The 16,762-nt window shown below is 48.3% G+C and overlaps 1 protein-coding gene across 1 annotated transcript; it reads left to right on the top strand.

Annotated features, from left to right (window-relative positions):
• The first annotated feature begins 6,373 nt into the window (after positions 1 to 6,373).
• Positions 6,374 to 14,849, top strand: FAM210B (family with sequence similarity 210 member B). Its single transcript, XM_066236529.1, has 3 exons — positions 6,374 to 6,624; positions 12,278 to 12,453; positions 12,644 to 14,849. The coding sequence occupies exons 1-3, from the start codon at positions 6,439 to 6,441 to the stop codon at positions 12,858 to 12,860; spliced, it is 579 nt and encodes a 192-aa protein (XP_066092626.1). The 5' UTR covers positions 6,374 to 6,438; the 3' UTR covers positions 12,861 to 14,849.
• The last annotated feature ends 1,913 nt before the right edge of the window (positions 14,850 to 16,762 follow it).

Raw genomic sequence — 16,762 nt, 5'->3', positions numbered from 1 at the left:
ACCAGGCGGTGGCACGGTGAATAGAGTATCAAAATGGGACGTGGAGGACCGAGGTTCGAAACCTCGAGGTCACCAGCTTGAGCACAGGCTCATCTGATTTGAGCAAGGATCACCACCTTGAGCCCAAGGTCGCTGGCTTGAGCAAGGGGTCGCTCTGCTGTAGCCTCCCAGTCAAGGCACATATGAGAAAGAAATAAATGAACAACTAAGGAGTCACAACAAAGAACTGATGCTTCTCATCTCTCTCCCTTCCTGTCTGTCTGTCCCTATCTGTCCCTCTCTCTGTCTCTCTATCTCTGTCACAAAAAGAAAAAGAGAGAGAGAGAGAGAGAGAGAGAAAGATTGGGCTGTTCTACCAACATGAACAGATGTCCTTGATGGGATAGCGGGTGATAAAAGCAAGTGGAAAACATATATATAATCCCATTTTGGGGTTTAAAAAAAGCCAATAAAGCAACAGCCAGATGTGATTGTTTGTACATAGAAACATGCCTGGAAGGACACACAGAGTGCTGCCACGGGCTACTGCTGGCAGGGCTTGCCTGGCTCTCTGGCTCCGGGTTCTGGGCTCCAGGCTCCAGGCTCCGGGCTCTGGGCTCCGGGCTCTGGGCTCCAGGCTCCGGGCTCCAGGAACACACACTCTTCCTGGACAGCTGCAGGACTGCCCTCTCTAATATCACACCTCCAGTTACTCTCCAATCCCTGACTTTCCTTCCACGTGATACTTACCGCCACCTGACATCATAGGTTATACAGCAGTTATCTTTTTAATGCCTGCCCCTGTTAAGGTAAAGGCAAATTGAAAAGGAAAACATTTAATGTTCCCTGGTTCCATTTCCTTTCCTCCCTTTCCTTTCCTTCATTTCCTTTAGAAAACTTGTAAACTTTTTTAAAGGTGAAATAAGCCACTTGTTAGTTTTTACAACAAGGAACTGTGTTTCTTAAGAGTCTGAGAACCACCTCTTTGAAATGTAAACCTGAAGAGAGATTACACCTCTATCCCTTGTCTAGGGGAGGGCTTCACTAGGTGACTAGCTCCATGTTATAATCATGTGCTTGTCATAAAGGTAGAAGTTTATTATTCCTTAGAGAAAAGACAATTAGAAAACACCCATGGCTGCCCCAATTACCAGTGGATTTAGGATGAACTCTGTGTGACAAATGGTGCCTTCAAGTCCTCTGAGTTAAAGATCTAGTCGTTGCTTATCTTGAGAACATGGCTGCTATAGATTGCCACCTGCTCCGCTGTATGAAAGGGCGAGATTTCGTTCTGTCTTTGTAATCTCTTTCGTGGGTGGCCTGTGATATGCATCGCATTCTGGCTTAATGTTTATCCATAGTAAAACTGTTTTCTTTCTCCTCTTCTTCTATGGAAAGGTTTTCTGGGTTAGCAGGAGATTTTGTTTATAATTATATTTCCCCAAAATCTATTCCCCAGTAGCGCATAAGCTCTGTGGGGACTGTTTCCTTAGTTCACGGCTGTGAGCCTGGCACAGAGTAGGTGCTGCAAGTGTGTTTACTGAATAAATAAATGGCCTTACTGGCTATGCCATTTGAAGTTTGTTTTTTACAATGAGCAAATATTACTTCTTGTAATTTAAAAAAATCAATTGAGCTTCTAAAAGCTCCACAATTGCCAACAGAACAGGCAGGCACTGGTTTACTTTATGAATACTGATTTTATGTCCTGTGAATCCCCATCTTTCTCCTCGTGAACCAGCAGTCTTTAAATTGTTATTTAGTAACTACTTCAGACATCATCATTAGCAACCATATCAGACATCATACAAAAAAGACACACTTCAGACATCAGCTAATCCAGATCCTTAAGTCCTGGTAAGTGATCTATTTCTATCTCAAGGGCAGTCAAGAAGATTCTCAGAAATGCCACATCAGCACCTCCATTCTCCAACAGGCTACCACCTCTCTCAGTGGGCACAATAAAAGCCCACACCGTTCACTCTCTTCTCAGAATGAATGAAGGTGTGCTCACTACGACTAGCTTTCTGGAGGGTACTGTATGTATTCAATATGTTCTAAGCCCCATGTCAACTACCCTAGGTTCATGATTTCTCTTAATATTCACAGGAACCTCATGAGGTGGGTATTTTTATTATTCCCACTTTACAGATAAGAAAAATGAGGTTCAGAGAGGTTGAATGACTTGCTCAGTCACACAGTTATACACAGTATAGTGGGAACACAGCCCCAAGCAATCTGACCCCAAAGTCCAAGCTCCTGGCCCCAACCTATAAAATTCTATTTGTCCCAAAGCATTGGACCAATCTTCCACCCTATTTGTGGAAACAAGAAGAGAAAACCCAACCAGGTAGGAACCCAGGACAGGAGGAATCAGAACTCCTCTTAATAACTCACATTTTCTGAACTCCTGCCATGTGTCAGGTGCTAAGCTAAACACTCTAAAGATGTTATCCAAGTGAAGCCTCACACCAAACTAAGGTATTTATTATAACTGTCCCCATTTCAGAGATGAGGACTGTGTGTGAAGTGTAGAGAGGTGAAGTGACTTGCCAAGGTGCCAAAGTTAGGAAGCGGCCAAGTGAGAATCAAATCCAGGCTCGTCTGTCTCCACGGCCCCTGTTCTTAGTCATGCTTCTTTCCCATGGTGACAAAGAAAGCAGAGATAATGATCCAATACAAATCAGAGACAAACCTCCCACAGGGCGGGCCAGGAGGAGAAAGGGGTCACTCTAAAGTGAGTGGCAGCAGCTACCACTGGTGACATTCTCCACACCAGCCTAAGGGGCAGGGTGTCCCGGTCCTGGGATTGGAGGGTCCCAAGAGTTCCTTTTGTGTTTGTCATCTCCAAGACCAGGGACCCTGACCTGCATTCTTCGGTCACCCTTTGTGCCTAGCACAGAGGCAAGCATAACACTGATGCTGGATAAATAGTTGCCAGACAAGAGACAATAGCTCGTGCCTCAGTTTCCACTTCTGTGGCGGTTTGCAGGAGCATGCACTGTGCCCCACGAGGTCACTTTTGTGGAGATGGAGGGAAGGAGGATGGGGAGTGAGGCCTTTGAGGTACTGGGACCCCACACCTGTCATGCACACATGGAATTGCTTTTCATTCAGGAAGCCAGAGGCACGTGCCGTTATTCCCATATTACAGAGAAAGAAAGTTGAGATTCAGGGTGGTTATACAGCTAATTGTCATGAGCTCCAGAACTCAACCCAAACTGGTTTTCCTCCAAAGACCCTGCCTCTGTGAAGAGCTAGAAAAATCAGTAGGAACTGCATGATGGAAGTAAATTACATATATGCGGTCAGTAGCCTGTAAGCACATGCTGAATGAGCCAGTGAATGAATGGATGAGACAGTTTCAAGGAGAGGATTACTAACGGGGACTGACCAGGCAGTGGCACAGTGGATAGAGCATCAACCTGGGATGCTGAGGACTCAGGTTCAAAACCCTAAGGTCACTGGTTTGAGTGTGAGGTCGGCAGCTTGAGCATGGGATCATAGCATGACCCCATGGTCGCTGGCTTGAGCCCAGAGGTCACTGGCTTGAGCAAGGGGTCACTGGCTCAGCTAGAGCCCCTGGGTCAAGGCCCATATGAGAAAGCAACCAATGAACAACTAAAGTGCTGCAACTATGAGTTGATGCTTCTCATCACTCCCTTCCTATCTGTCCCTATCTCTCCCTCTCTCCACTTAAAAAAAAAAAAGATGGGACCCTGGCCGGTTGGCTCAATGGTAGAGCATCGGCCTGGCGTGCAGGAGTCCTGGGTTCGATTCCAAGCCAGGGCACACAGGAGAAGCGTCCATCTGCTTCTCCACCCCTCCCTTTCTCCTTCCTCTCTGTCTCTCTCTTCCCCTCCCGCAGCCAAGGCTCCATTGGAGCAAAGTTGGCCCGGGCACCGAGGATGGCTCTATGGCCTCTGCCTCAGGCACTAGAATGGCTCTGGTTGCAACAGAGCAACGCCCCCTGATGGGCATGCCGGGTGGATCCTGGTTGGGCACATGAGAGAGTCTGTCTGACTGCCTCCCTGTTTCCAACTTTGGAAAATTACAAAAAAAAAAGATGGGAACTGGAAAAAAGGCTGGTGGATTTGACTGTTAAGTTCAAGTCATAATAGCAAAAAAGGGGAGGCAAAGAATCACCTATACCACCATTGTAATCTATGTTAGTCAGCTCGGGCTGCCATAACAAACAATTATAGATTGTGTGGTTTAAACAACAGAAATGTATTTTTCTCACATTTCTGGAGGCTGGAATTCTGGGATCAGGGTGCCAGAATGGTGAGGTTCTAGTGAGAGCCCTCTTCCTGGCTTGCTGATGACCTTCTCACTACTCTTCACACGGAGATCTCTCTTTGACTTTTTATAAAGGCACTAATCCCATCATGAGGCCCCACCCTTATGACAGAACCTAACTCTATTTCTCTCCCAAAGGCCCTCTCTCCAAATACCATCATATAGAAGGTTTGGACTTCAACATATGAATTTGGGAGAGGCACAAACATTCAGTCCATAACATCCATTATCAGGAGGTTGGATTAAATAAATCATAGTGTATACAAACTGTAAAATGCTCTGCAGCTTTTAAATAATGTTCTACAAGTATGGTTTCAACAGGAAAGACAGTGATATGTGAAGTGAAAAGTTCATTATAATGTATATATACAGCATGACCTCATTTTTATCAATATCAGGGATAAGATCTCAATCCTGGCAGAACAGCTAAAATTTCCCAGAATCCTTTGCTGCTAAGTTTCTGAATATGAATTTGTTTTTGCCAATGAATGCACTTGCACAATCTTTTGAAGGCAGAAATAGGGCAGACGCATCTTCCTGTTTGCTGATGGTAATCAAGTCTGCAAAGGTGAGATTTTTCTGCAGAATTCAAGTGTTCAGGTGCCCAGCTGCCATTCCATAACTGAATAGGCAGTTGTGGCAGAGGCACTGCCCAATGACGTTTTGCGGGAGCTGGAAAGCACTTGCTGGGGCAGCAGTTTCCTGATCCCCAGATCACAACTGTACCAGTATGTTCTAGAATTCATTGATTCCACTGAGAGACTCCTGTGACTAGGTGTGGCTGAGGGGGCAGCTCCTCTGGCTGGCCAGGGAGTCTTGCCAGGGGGCCCACCCTGTGGTGGGATTCAGGTTTGCACTGGTTCAGCAGAACTGATACTTAATTTTTGTTGAGTTCGGCAAACCGATTGTTAAAATGGCACTTGTAATCAGGGTTCTTTCTAAGGTGGGTGCCTGGGCAACTGCTCAATGTGGAAATCACAAATTTACATTCCTTACTCATGTTTAACATTCATCTGTGTAACAGCGTATTCTAAGCACCTGTAGTAATGTTCATTCCGTCCACAGGTGAAAAAAAATGCAAGTGAGGATGCCAATCAAGAAGCAATATGGAAATATCTTAAGTAAGTTTTATTATTTTTATCAGGTATTATTTAATATTTTTCATTAATATTTTTAAACTCTTATAATCTAGTTGTGTGTACCCTTCTTATTGTTCTTATTTAAGTATTTTTTTAATTTATTTTTTTTTATTTATTCATTTTAGAGAGGGGAGACAGAGAGAGAGAGAAAGGGGGGAGGAGCAGGAAGCATCAACTCCCATATGTGCCTTGACCAGACAAGTGCAGGTTTTGAACCAACGACCTCAGCATTCCAGGTCAACGCTTTATCCACTGCGTCACCACAGGTCAGGCCTTATTTAAGTATTAAATGCATGAAATAATAAATTATCTTCCGGTATATCACTTTCTAATACTTAAAACGGTCATTAGGGCAGAGAACCGGTTGTTAATTATTTGAATCCCATCACTGGGCCTAGCCTAATATCCACTCCTCCAGCTTTCCAATGATTTTCCAAGCACCAATTGCAGGCACTAAATTCTTTTCTACCTAAAATAGCAAAGATCTAGAAACATTTTGGACCCTCTAGTTTCAAATTACTCAGGGTCAGGTATGAGAAGTGGATGAGGCATTGGGGGAAGTCTCCTTTCTTTGAGTCTCAGTTTCCTCTTCTGTAGAATGGAGACCAAAAACTACTATCAGTTAATAGTCGTAGCCTGTATTTCCCAAAGATGGTATTTCCCATCCATCATGCGATCTTGCCACTTTCCATCAAGTCTCCTCACCCTTGAAGCTGGAGCGACCTCTGACTCGCTGGTAACTAACACAATGTCGCAGAACCTAGGCTGCACGAATTCCACAGCTAAGTCCGAAAAGGCGCGCGTCTCCAGCCCCGCCTACACCGCGAAGGTTTCCAGCTCCGGCCCCGCCCATTCCGCGCGAATTCAGGGCTCCGGAGGGGCGGGGGTCGGTGGGCGGGGCCAACGGGGAGCGCGCGATTCCGGCCACGCCCACGTGGCTCCGGCTCCAGCAGGGCCCCGCCCAAACGCGCTCGCTCCCGCTCGGGTCCGCTGAGCCAGCTGCTGCGCTTCCCCGCACACCATGGCCCGCCTGCTAGTGTTGCTGGGCCCCGCGGGCAGGGTGGGCGCCCGGGTAGCGCCTCGCGCCTCCTGGCTCCTGAGCGCCACTACCCCCTGTGCCCCGCCGTCCCCGTTCCTGCCGCTGCTCCGACCCGGGCCAGACGCCCGGCTGCTGTGCGCGGCCCGCGGGGACTGCGGCGGCCGCCAGGTAGGCCTCCCCACCCCCATCCCACCCCCGTCGTCCCGATCCCTAATCTCCGGGCGCCCCGAAACCCGGTCCACTTCCGCCAAAGGAGAGCTTTGCACGCTAAGCTGCCTGAGACCAAGCACCTCCAGGGTACCCAGACCCCACATCTCTACAAGCCAAGGAAGCAATCCTCCCAGTTGACAGCCGGAGAAACTGAGGCTCTGGGAAGTAGAGTGATCTGCCCAAGGTCACAACCTCCAGCCGAGTGAGCCTCAGGTTCCCAAAGCGTCGGCAGTAACCGAGAAAATTGTAGGTGGGGCCTGCACTTGTTATTAACATCCTCACTTGGCTATCAGAGCAGCTTCCTTTTGAAGTCATGTTAGAGCCTCCTCGTGAGCCAAGAAGGCTCCAGTGGATGCTGCCTGTTTCTAGCAGCTCCCAACACTTGCTGCTGCTCCTTTTTAGTTAACTAAAATAGCAGGCTTCAGGCAAGACTAGCGCAAGAAACGCACAGTGTTTTTTAGGTTGCCTTCTCTGCATAATAAGTGAAAACTGGTTTCCACTTAGAATGGTAGGTAATACAGGCTTAACTTTTAAAAAAAAATCTATTACAGTTGTTTTTCCTTTAAGTGTGTCTCCATAAAGAAAAACAGTCTAATAGAGAGTCGGGACTAACAAGTTGGGTTGGGACACGCAAAGCCAGCCTCCTGCCCCATCAGTGCCCCAAGCTTTGTCTCCAGCAGTGGCCGTCGTTTGCTTGGGTACCATCAGGCCCCAGCACACCCCAGTAATGTCACCTCACCCCAAGCGCTGACGGCCTCTGAGCCTGTTGGCTGACCTTCAGATGGCTAAAAACAGTACTCCCCCCCAACAAGAGTTTAAGGGACAAGTTTATGCTGATGCAGGCCTGAGCACACTGTTAACTGTTTGGGGATTTGACACTCCCCTTACCATGCCTCCTGCACAGATGGAGAAACTTCCTTCCCTGCCTTCTGCTCCTCCTTCAGACAGGTAGCAGATCTTTTCTCTAAATCCTGAGCCCAGTTGGGGGATCCTCAGGGGTCCAGCACCCTCCACACACACCCAGCTGCCTCCTGGGGATTCTTCATGACTCAGCCCTTCCTCCAGGAAGACTTTCCTGACCATCAGTGATGCCTTGGGTGCTCCTGCTGGCCCCCACCAGCTCCACTGGTGTGGATTTTTCTGCATTCATCATATGGAATGCTCTCCTGACTTGCTTGTCTGTCCCAGCAACATCAGCCTTGCCCCCCTTCTAGGCCCTGGCACTGGCCCACACATGCGTGTGTTACAGGTGTACAGTGGTGATGAGTGTGGGCTCAGACTCCCTGTATTCCTGTCTCTACTCACTAATTCTGTAGCCCTGATCAAATTCCCTCACTTCTGTGTCTGTTTCCTCATCTGTAAAATGGGATATTAATTTACATGTCATAGAGCAGGAGTGGAAAACAAGGTAAGGTACCTGGTATCTGGTACATTCTACCTGTCTGCCTCCTCTCCTTGGTGTTTCTTCATAGCACTTGTCACATCTAGCAGCCCTGATAGTGTCCTTTTCTTTTACTGTCCCTCCCCTCCCACTAGACCATAGGCTCCCTGAGGGTGAGGTTTTGTCTGCTTCGTCCATTGCTGTGTCTTCCACACTCAGCAGTGCTTCACACAGAGAAGGCTGTTGTGAGTGAGGAACATAGCAGAGTTGTTAAGAGTTAACTCTTTAGACCTTAGAGCCAGACTTGATGGGTTTGGACCCCAGCTTTCACAGGAAATCCCTGTGTGATCCTCGGAAAGTTACTCAACCTCTCTGAGCTTCCAGGATCCCCTTCCGCTAAGTGAGGATGACAGTTGTGCCTATCTCACAGGAGGTGAGGATTGTAGGAATTAATCATTTCAAAGTACTAAGAACTGGTACAAAGTAAACACCATATACGTGTTATTTGTAATATTATCAAATGAAGGAAAACAGATGCAACTCAAAACGACGTGGGCAACTTAAGATCTTTGGTTCATTCCTCAAACCTTCCTTCCCCTTCTAATACAGCCTCATGTGCTTTTATAACTATTGGAGGGGGCATCACACATGCACAGACACACGCACAGGCACAAGTATGTGAAAGCACTTTAAGTGCACACACTGGGGCAGTGCCTAACATATAAGGTGATATTTCACAAAGAAACGAATGTCTGAAAAGTTTCTATTCCTTGTAAGTCATCCCTTCAAAATTCCCTTATATTCGCTTCTTTAGTTTCCTCCAGGGTTAGGAAGAAAAAATGCGTAGCTCACAATGTTTAAAGGTTTTTTTTCTTTATCCAGATAAAAGGAAAATTCTCCCAAGTCAGATTCTAACTTGGGAAAGTTAAAAAGGCACTGTGATGCCTGCTAACAGGAAGCTGACCCTTGTGTCTGGATATTGTCCCTCCCACTGCCTTGCAATAGATGCTGGTTATTCTGTAGCTGGAAGCCTGGATGCTTTTTTATGTCTCTTTTGGCCAAAGGCCTTTTGCCAAAATAGAGGTTGTAAAGAAAAGGGCCCTCCACAGAGACAGCTACACTTGATCCTGGTGAGGGGACAGATGGGCATCATCAGGCTCGGTTGGCCAGGTGTCGGGTGGGATGGAAGGGGCCCCCAGCCATCTCCAGCCTCGGTCAGAATGTCGTTTGGCACTTGAACCTGCAGACTGTTGGTGGCTCGTCCTATCAGGGCCGGACGTCTGGCACTTCTCCCATCAGCAACTTGTTTATCAGAGCAGCAGCTTTCTGGCTGGTGGGCAGCAGGCAGTCCAAGGCTTTGAGGAAAGGGGAGGTCGCATGTGCTGGCAGCCAGAGGGGACTGACTGCAACTCTCCTCCTCCCCTCCAGGGCCTGGAGGTTCTAGAAGGGTCTTCCTTTAGGAATGTTCCACGATTACAGGACATGACAGGGAGTCTGCCAGTGATCTTAGAGGCCATGTGGCCAAGTGGTGACCAGCGCAGGAACCAGTCCAGCCACTGCCAGCCCGGCTCGTTGCTGCCCCAAACCTCAGTGTCCTGTCTTTCAGAGAGGGGATGACAGGGTGGCCACATGACAGGATTGTGAGGATTCTTATGAAATGGTGCCTTTAAAGTGCTAAGCCAGCACCAGGCTCTACAGGCGGGGCCTGTCCTGAGGAGGCTGGTGGCTTTCCTGACACCTTTCAAAAAGTGCTGTGCTGGACTGCCTGCCAGCACTCAGTCTCTGGAATCCCTCAGCCCACACTGGATTTCACGAGCCCTCCCCCTTCTGAAAGTGTTGGTGTTAAGTCTGAAAAAACATGCCTAAGTCAGAGCTGAAGGCAGTGATGAAATACTATTCCTCCGCAGCCCTGTGGCCTTAACACTTCCTTCCCAGGGACGTGAACAGCCTTTAATAACCTGAACAGCCTTTAATGAACTGAGATTTCATTCCAAGGCCAAAGCTTCTGGGTGTTTGGGGAAACTTTTTGTCTTTTGTTTTCAGTTCCACTACAGTTTGGGAACAAAGGAGATGTTCTTTCAGCTGGGAGGAGGTAAAGAAAAGACTTCTAATGTCTAAATCTGAGTTTTGTACAGACTTTTGGGGGAGGAAGGGCAAATGAGTAGCTGTTGTGTATAATTAAAAATGAAGGAAGAGGCCCTGGCCGGTTGGCTCGGTGGTAGAGTGTCGGCCTGGCGTGCAGAAGTCCCGGGTTCGATTCCCGGCCAGGGCACACAGAAGAAGTGCCCATCTGCTTCTCCACCCTTCCCCCTCTCCTTCCTCTCTGTCTCTCTCTTCCCCTCCTGCTGCTGAGGCTCCATTGGAGCAAAACTGGCCCGGGCGCTGGGGATGGCTCCTTGGCCTCTGCCCCAGGCGCTAGAGTGGCTCTGGTCACGGCAGAGCGACGCCCCGGAGGGGCAGAGCATTGCCCCCTGGTGGGCAGAGCGTCGCCCCCTGGTGGGCGTGCCGGGTGGATCCCGGTCGGGCGCATGCGGGAGTCTGTCTGACTGTCTCTCCCCGTTTCCAGCTTCAGAAAAATACAAAAAAAAAAAAAAATGAAGGAAGATTCTGGGCAAACAGACCAGCAGCATCCAGGCCTGTGGGGCTCCGCCTCCCCAGAGGTCAGCACTCCTCCTGGAGCAAGCTGGGGCAGGGCTGCGAGGTCCCCTGCAGCCCTGGGCAGGACACCTTGTTGGGTTTGGGGGCCTCTGCTGTGTGCACCACTATCCTGGGTTATTTCATTTTCCTTCCAGGGGGCCCTGCCCTTCTACCTCTTGGGGATTCTGGGCTGTCGTACTCCTCCCTCTTGCCTTTGAACTGTGGCTCTAAGAATACAAGGAAGAAGGCAGCCTGCGCTTCTGCAAGGTCCACATACCCAGAGCTGACCCAGATACCACCTGCCGAGAAGAGCTCTGTCTGTCATCAAAGTTACAGGAATCTTCTGACAAAAAGGCATTCTCCATATTGAGAAGGAGCTTTGGTCTTTTTGTTGTTTAATCCAACACTATCAGTTTTTTGTTTCTCCCGAACATTCCAGACCCCACTGTCCTCAACAAATGTTAACAGATGCCACATGCAGTGAAATGTTTCTGTACAAAATCCCAGCCAGTATACTTATGGCGTGGGGACTGGCCCTTCCGTTATCTGTGCGGATCCCAGGGTAAATCTTGGTTCTGAAAGTAAATAGACCACCGCTTAGGCTCTGTTTTATTCAGTACCCACAGTGCTTCCTTTGTAGCATCTAGTGTGGTTATCGGATGCTTAGGCTGTGGACCGAGACAACCTCAGTTCCTGTCCTGTGACCCTGAGCCAGCTCCGCAACCTGAGACTATGTTGCTCCTCTGTAAAGCAGAAAGAGCGACAGTGTCTACCCACAGGTTGCTGTGGGTACAGCAGACAGCACAGGGACAGAAGCCCGTGAACGTGAATGCCACCTGGCTCAGAGAAAGTGTTCAGCAGAGTGTCACCATTGTCTCCATGTGTATGAGCCCTCAGTTGTTCCTCTCGCTGCCATCACCACAGACCCAGTGGCTTACACCAACACATATTTATTGCTTTGCTCTGCAGGTCAGAAAACTAAACTGGGTCTCACAGGTGAAAGTCAAGGTGGTAGCTGGGCTGGTCTGTCCTGGAGGCTGTGGGCATGGGGAAGACCCCACTTCCGGCCTCTCCAGCCTCCAGAGGCGCCCGCATTCCTCGGCTCCGGCTCCAGGCCCCCTCCTCCGCCTTCGAGCCTTCAAATCCAGCAGGGTAGCGTCCTCCGCTCTGACTCTGCTGCAGTTCTCACAGCTGCTTCTCAGACCCTGCGGCCTCCCTCTCTTCACTGACAAGGACTCTTGTGATGACCAGGGTCCCCCTCAGAAAATCCAGGATGACCTCCCCACCTCCAGATCCATAACTTAATCACATCTCCAAAGTCCTTTTGCCATGTAAGGAGACAGTGACAGTTTCTAGGGACCAGGACCTGAACATCTTTGGGGCCATCATTCTGCCCATCATACCTAGTGCCCAGCCTTTCATTGTACTTAGTGGCTAAGTGGGCATTAGCCTCAGCTCTCTCAGGAAGAGAGGGTGACTGATTCCCACTGGGTAGGAAAGAGTAGAATATTGCCTGGGTTTGGAAGCCGGTGATGACCACCAGCGTCCTTGCTTCTGACTTAGAGGGCCTCCCCTTCTCTGGCTTGTGCACAGGACCCCAGCAAAACCGCTACAACAACAGGTAGCGGCGTCAGCAATGCCGAGGAGAAAAAGCAAAGCAAGGCGCAGCAGCTGAAGAAGGTGTTTCAAGAATACGGAGCCATTGGCGTGTCTCTGCACATTGGAATCTCGTTGGTCTCCCTGGGCATGTTCTACACGGTCGTTTCCAGGTAAGACACTTGACAGTAGCAAGTATTTTTCTACTGTTACGGAAGATTCTTTGTGAATAAGAACTTTTCTAAGACTTTTTATTCATCTAGCTCCTGTCATCACATTTTTTAAAATGTAAATTTCAGAGCCAAGCGATGCCTTACTTTGATCCCTTGCTGTAATGTTTGTTTTTGCCTCTTTCCTCCCCAGTGGTGTGGACATGTCTGCCATCCTGCTGAAGCTCGGATTTAAGGAGTCCCTGGTGCAGTCCAAGATGGCGGCGGGGACGAGCACCTTTGTGGTGGCCTACGCCATCCACAAGCTGTTCGCGCCAGTGAGAATCACCATTACCTTAGTGACCGTGCCCTTGATTGTCAGATATTTCCGGAAAGTGGGATTTTTTAAACCTCCTGCAGCAAAGCCTTGATGAACGCTTCAATTCTGGGCCTGAAAACCTCTTTCTTCTAAATTACACATTTTGGATTGGTTTTAGGGTTGTAGGGTTTTGTTTTGTTTTTGGTGGGTGGGGGCAGGGGTTACTTTCTGTCCTCATGGTAAGTTTTACTTTTGCAAGCAAAATTCACATGTTTGAGTAATTACGGGTTTTTTGTTTTATTTCGGTTTGTTTTTGTTTTTGCTTTATAAATTTTGTTAGTGCTATTCATCAGAGGGCTTCTGTACATTATCTAGAAAGCCAGCAAAACATCCCAGGTGAGTCGCCATTGTAAACTGTTAGCTCACGAAATGTTCCTCTGAAAGAGCACTGGTGAGAGTCTTTCTGCAAAAGCCCTGGGGGTTCATCTTTATTCAAGTTTGAATAAGCAAACGATTCATTAAGCTAATTTTTAAAATTCCCTTTCCTCCAATAATTGTTGGGAGGCTGCCTGCAGTTTAATATGCAATATCTGCAGAAGAACCTTCAGTGCTGCAATTAATGAAGCAGAATTTAGGACTAAACAATGTCTAAACAGGATCTAAATTACCATCTGCACCCTCACGTCTATTATACTTGTTTGGGGGAAAGAAAAACAAGTATTTCTGGTGGGATTCCTTGGTCCCAAAACCCCTTCAAATGTGGACATTATGGGGCCCACCTCAGGAGATTTTTCTCAAATTTCGTGAATGTATTGTAGATCAGGGTTATTTGTCTGTTTAGGTAAAATATGGAAGCCTATCGAACAGTAATGGCATCCCTTGGCTCCTGATGCCCACGGAGTACCCACGAGGAGTGTGGGTACTGTGCATGTGGAAAATGAGACAATCTCTGCCCAACCCTATCGCAAACTTCAGACATTCCGGAACTGCCGCAATGTTTACATTGTGTTACTACTTATATTTTTCAATTAAGTTAAAATGATGTACAGTAAAAAAAAAATAAAAAGTAAAAATTTGAGTCACTCCCTGAAAAGGGAAGTTAGCACCTGCTGTACACGGAAAACAACTGTGAAATGATAGGAGCCCAGAGGGAAGGAGATTCTCGCTGTCTGCCTGGCGCGGAGGATCCCTTCCCGTGGCCTCAGCGCCACTTCCCGCGCCGGCCTCCAGGCCGCTCTCACGCTGGGCTCTGGCTCCGCGCTCCAGGAACCCCAGCTGAACCAGCTGTGCCCTGTGCCCTGCTCAAGGAGGGTAGTCGTGTTCTCTTTCTGGCTCCCATTCTTTTTCAAGTCTGTTTAATTACATTTGGGACAATCAGAAAACTAAAGGAACTGTAAACAGTCCTGATTTTGTGATCTGGCTGTCGACAGTTCCCTAGTTAGCTCTTAGTAACCCAGGTCAATCACTTCAGTTTTATAAAAATCATTATGGGATAATTCCCCACTTGCAAGATCTCTAAGGTGGATCCGTATTTGTTTTTCTTTGAAAGCAATTAGCTCATTGCCAATTTGAAGTTGGAACTGCCTTTCTGGATCTAAGATCAGGGACATCCACACAGCTCAGCAAGATGCCGGATACCAGTGTGAGGTCATTCCTCCTGTGAACCAGACCAGCACTTGCATCTCGTCTAGTCTGGTCTTCATTTAAATCACTGGTCCCTGGGCTCCTAACTCCCTTCTATACCAGTCTCCCTACCTACCAGGTCCCTAGTGATGCCTATGCAAAACAAGCTGACAGTGACTCCTACAGGTTTAAGGGCTTCAATCTTAAACTTGGACTGTTTGGAGTAATGGGAGTGAGTTGAAAGGGCAAGCAATAAAACAAATTATCACATCAAATAGCCATAGTCTCTTCTAAGCCCAGCACCACTCCTGTGCCAGTGGTCAAACCAGAACAGCCCTGAGGGGAAGGGGGGGAGTGAGGGTTTGAGGGTTGAGGGAATCAAAGGACCGTTATGTCTGCTCACCAGCAAGATGTACAAACTGCTTGTATTTACCATTTTTATGCAACTGGGAATAAAACGAATGGTCTATTTTAAAAATGTAAAGCCATTGTTCACCATTTTTTACCTGACAAAACGAGCAGCTTAAACTGAAACGAAGAAACACTTTCGTAAAGTTTATGACACGCTGATTGCTTTTTTGGTGAGCCGTAGCTGTCGATTATGAAGCAGCACCAGGTGTGACTAGGTTACTAATGTGTGTCACTGCAGTGGACGACTTTCCTTTGTGTGGGCTTCTGCCCTGGGGAAATGACCACAGATGCATCATATTAACTATAGCTGAGTGCAGGGTATGTGAAATATTACTACTTTGGAAAGGTGAAAGTTGGGTCAGCTCAAGACTGGGAATCAAAAAAAGCTCCTGTGACGCTAAGGGGCTACGAGGACACCTGCAGCTTTACTCGGTTGTTTTTTGAAGTTGTCATGACTACTTCATTCTTGATATGGACATGGATGTTGGCCACTTCCTTATATTCAGGACATTTCTGATACTTAGTTTCTTGCATTGACAGTCAGCTGTGAAAATATATTTCTAGTTCTCAGGAAGTTCAACATGTCCACCTTTTCCTTCATCATCGTTAAGTCCACCACCTTTAGTTGATGAGCAAATGATATTGGCTGCTAGAAACTGACATGTAACTTTACATATCATGAGGCACATAAAACATGAGACCAAAGATTGGACAGACCTGCTTCTTGTGACATCTGCTCATTTGCATGCCACCAATGAACAAGAGTCACCCATGAACTCCAGATTAGTGTCTGTGTAGTTATGTTTAAAGTTTACACACATGCTGTAACTCCACTGCAATAGAAAGAAGCCCCCCAGTTGTCATGGGGCCAGCTGGCCAGGGGAGCACAGGAGGAAGCCTCTCCCATCTGTGGTGAAGGGGCTTCCAGTTTTATAAGCCACTATGAACACGGGTCGCACCCAGATCCCTGGTTCAGGGAGGAATGACGGTCTGGTAAAGGCGACATTCCTTTACCAAAAAGTCAAGACAGAGACCTTATTTGGAAAGTCAGTTTATAAAGAACTAGTTCACCCCACTTATGGGGCCCTTCACTATCCTGGTGAGACCAGGTCAGAGCCCAGAGGCAGGCAGGTGGAGGTGGGGATGACCCACGACTCCTTCCCTTTGTCTCCTGACTACCTGCAGCTCTGGTGAACCCCCGAAGCGCACCCCCTCGGCTCAGCCCTGTGCCTTCCCAGGAGCCCCCACTCTGAACTACCACTGACTGACTTGTCAGTCGAGTCCCCAGGAAGAGGACCGACTGAGGAGTCTGCTCCGTGACCTGGGCTGTTGTCAAGCACTGCACTGAGTGTTGCCTAAGGAAGGAACGCTTCACAGGCACACGGGACAGTCAGCAGGAAGGAGAGGGCACCAGATGCCCAGACACCCAACCTCCTGGTGCACCGCCACCACCTGGTCACCCAGCCACAGCTCTGGACTAGGTTTCCCGCTGGCCCGTCCCTCAGCAAGAGGGGCTTCCTACCACTCTGGTCTCTAATCCTCCCTTGTCCTTCGAGCCTTAGATGCCACTTCGTCTGGACACTTCTCCCAACCTCTACCCCATCACAATCTGCCCCCATGGTCAGTGGCCCTGCTCCGAAGCTGTGTCCCCACCCAAGGCAGGGTGGGTGAGGGAATGAAGGGAGGGTGTTCAGAGGCCAGGCCAGCTCCCGCCCTCAGCCGGACAGCACTACGTGGCCGCCTGGCCTCCGCCCAGTCCCGGGCTCGGCCCAGCACTGCTCAAAGCTGGAATGTGGACCCTGGGAAATGCACTGCAATTTCAAGGTTTACAGGAGAACTTCAAAGGGAAACCCTTTTTTGTATACGTCTTAATGTATTTATAAAAACAATACTTAAAACATAAACAATTTTTAAAAGCCCTTCACATGTAGAACTGGCTGAGCCGTGTCTCATCCGTGTGCCAGGTGGTCCTGCAATGGA

This window comes from Saccopteryx bilineata, chromosome 6, assembly GCF_036850765.1.
Source record: "Saccopteryx bilineata isolate mSacBil1 chromosome 6, mSacBil1_pri_phased_curated, whole genome shotgun sequence".
Lineage (NCBI taxonomy): Eukaryota > Metazoa > Chordata > Mammalia > Chiroptera > Emballonuridae > Saccopteryx > Saccopteryx bilineata.
The sequence above is the reverse complement of the archived record's forward strand: the minus strand, read 5'-3'. Positions and strand labels throughout refer to the sequence as shown.

Coding starts and splice junctions, on each gene's coding strand:
- FAM210B (XM_066236529.1), top strand. CDS start 6,439: ATGGCCCGCCTGCTAGTGTTGCTGGGCCCCGCGGGCAGGGTGGGCGCC. Junction 6,625..12,277: donor GGGACTGCGGCGGCCGCCAG/GTAGGCCTCCCC, acceptor GCTTGTGCACAG/GACCCCAGCAAAACCGCTAC. Junction 12,454..12,643: donor TTCTACACGGTCGTTTCCAG/GTAAGACACTTG, acceptor TTTCCTCCCCAG/TGGTGTGGACATGTCTGCCA.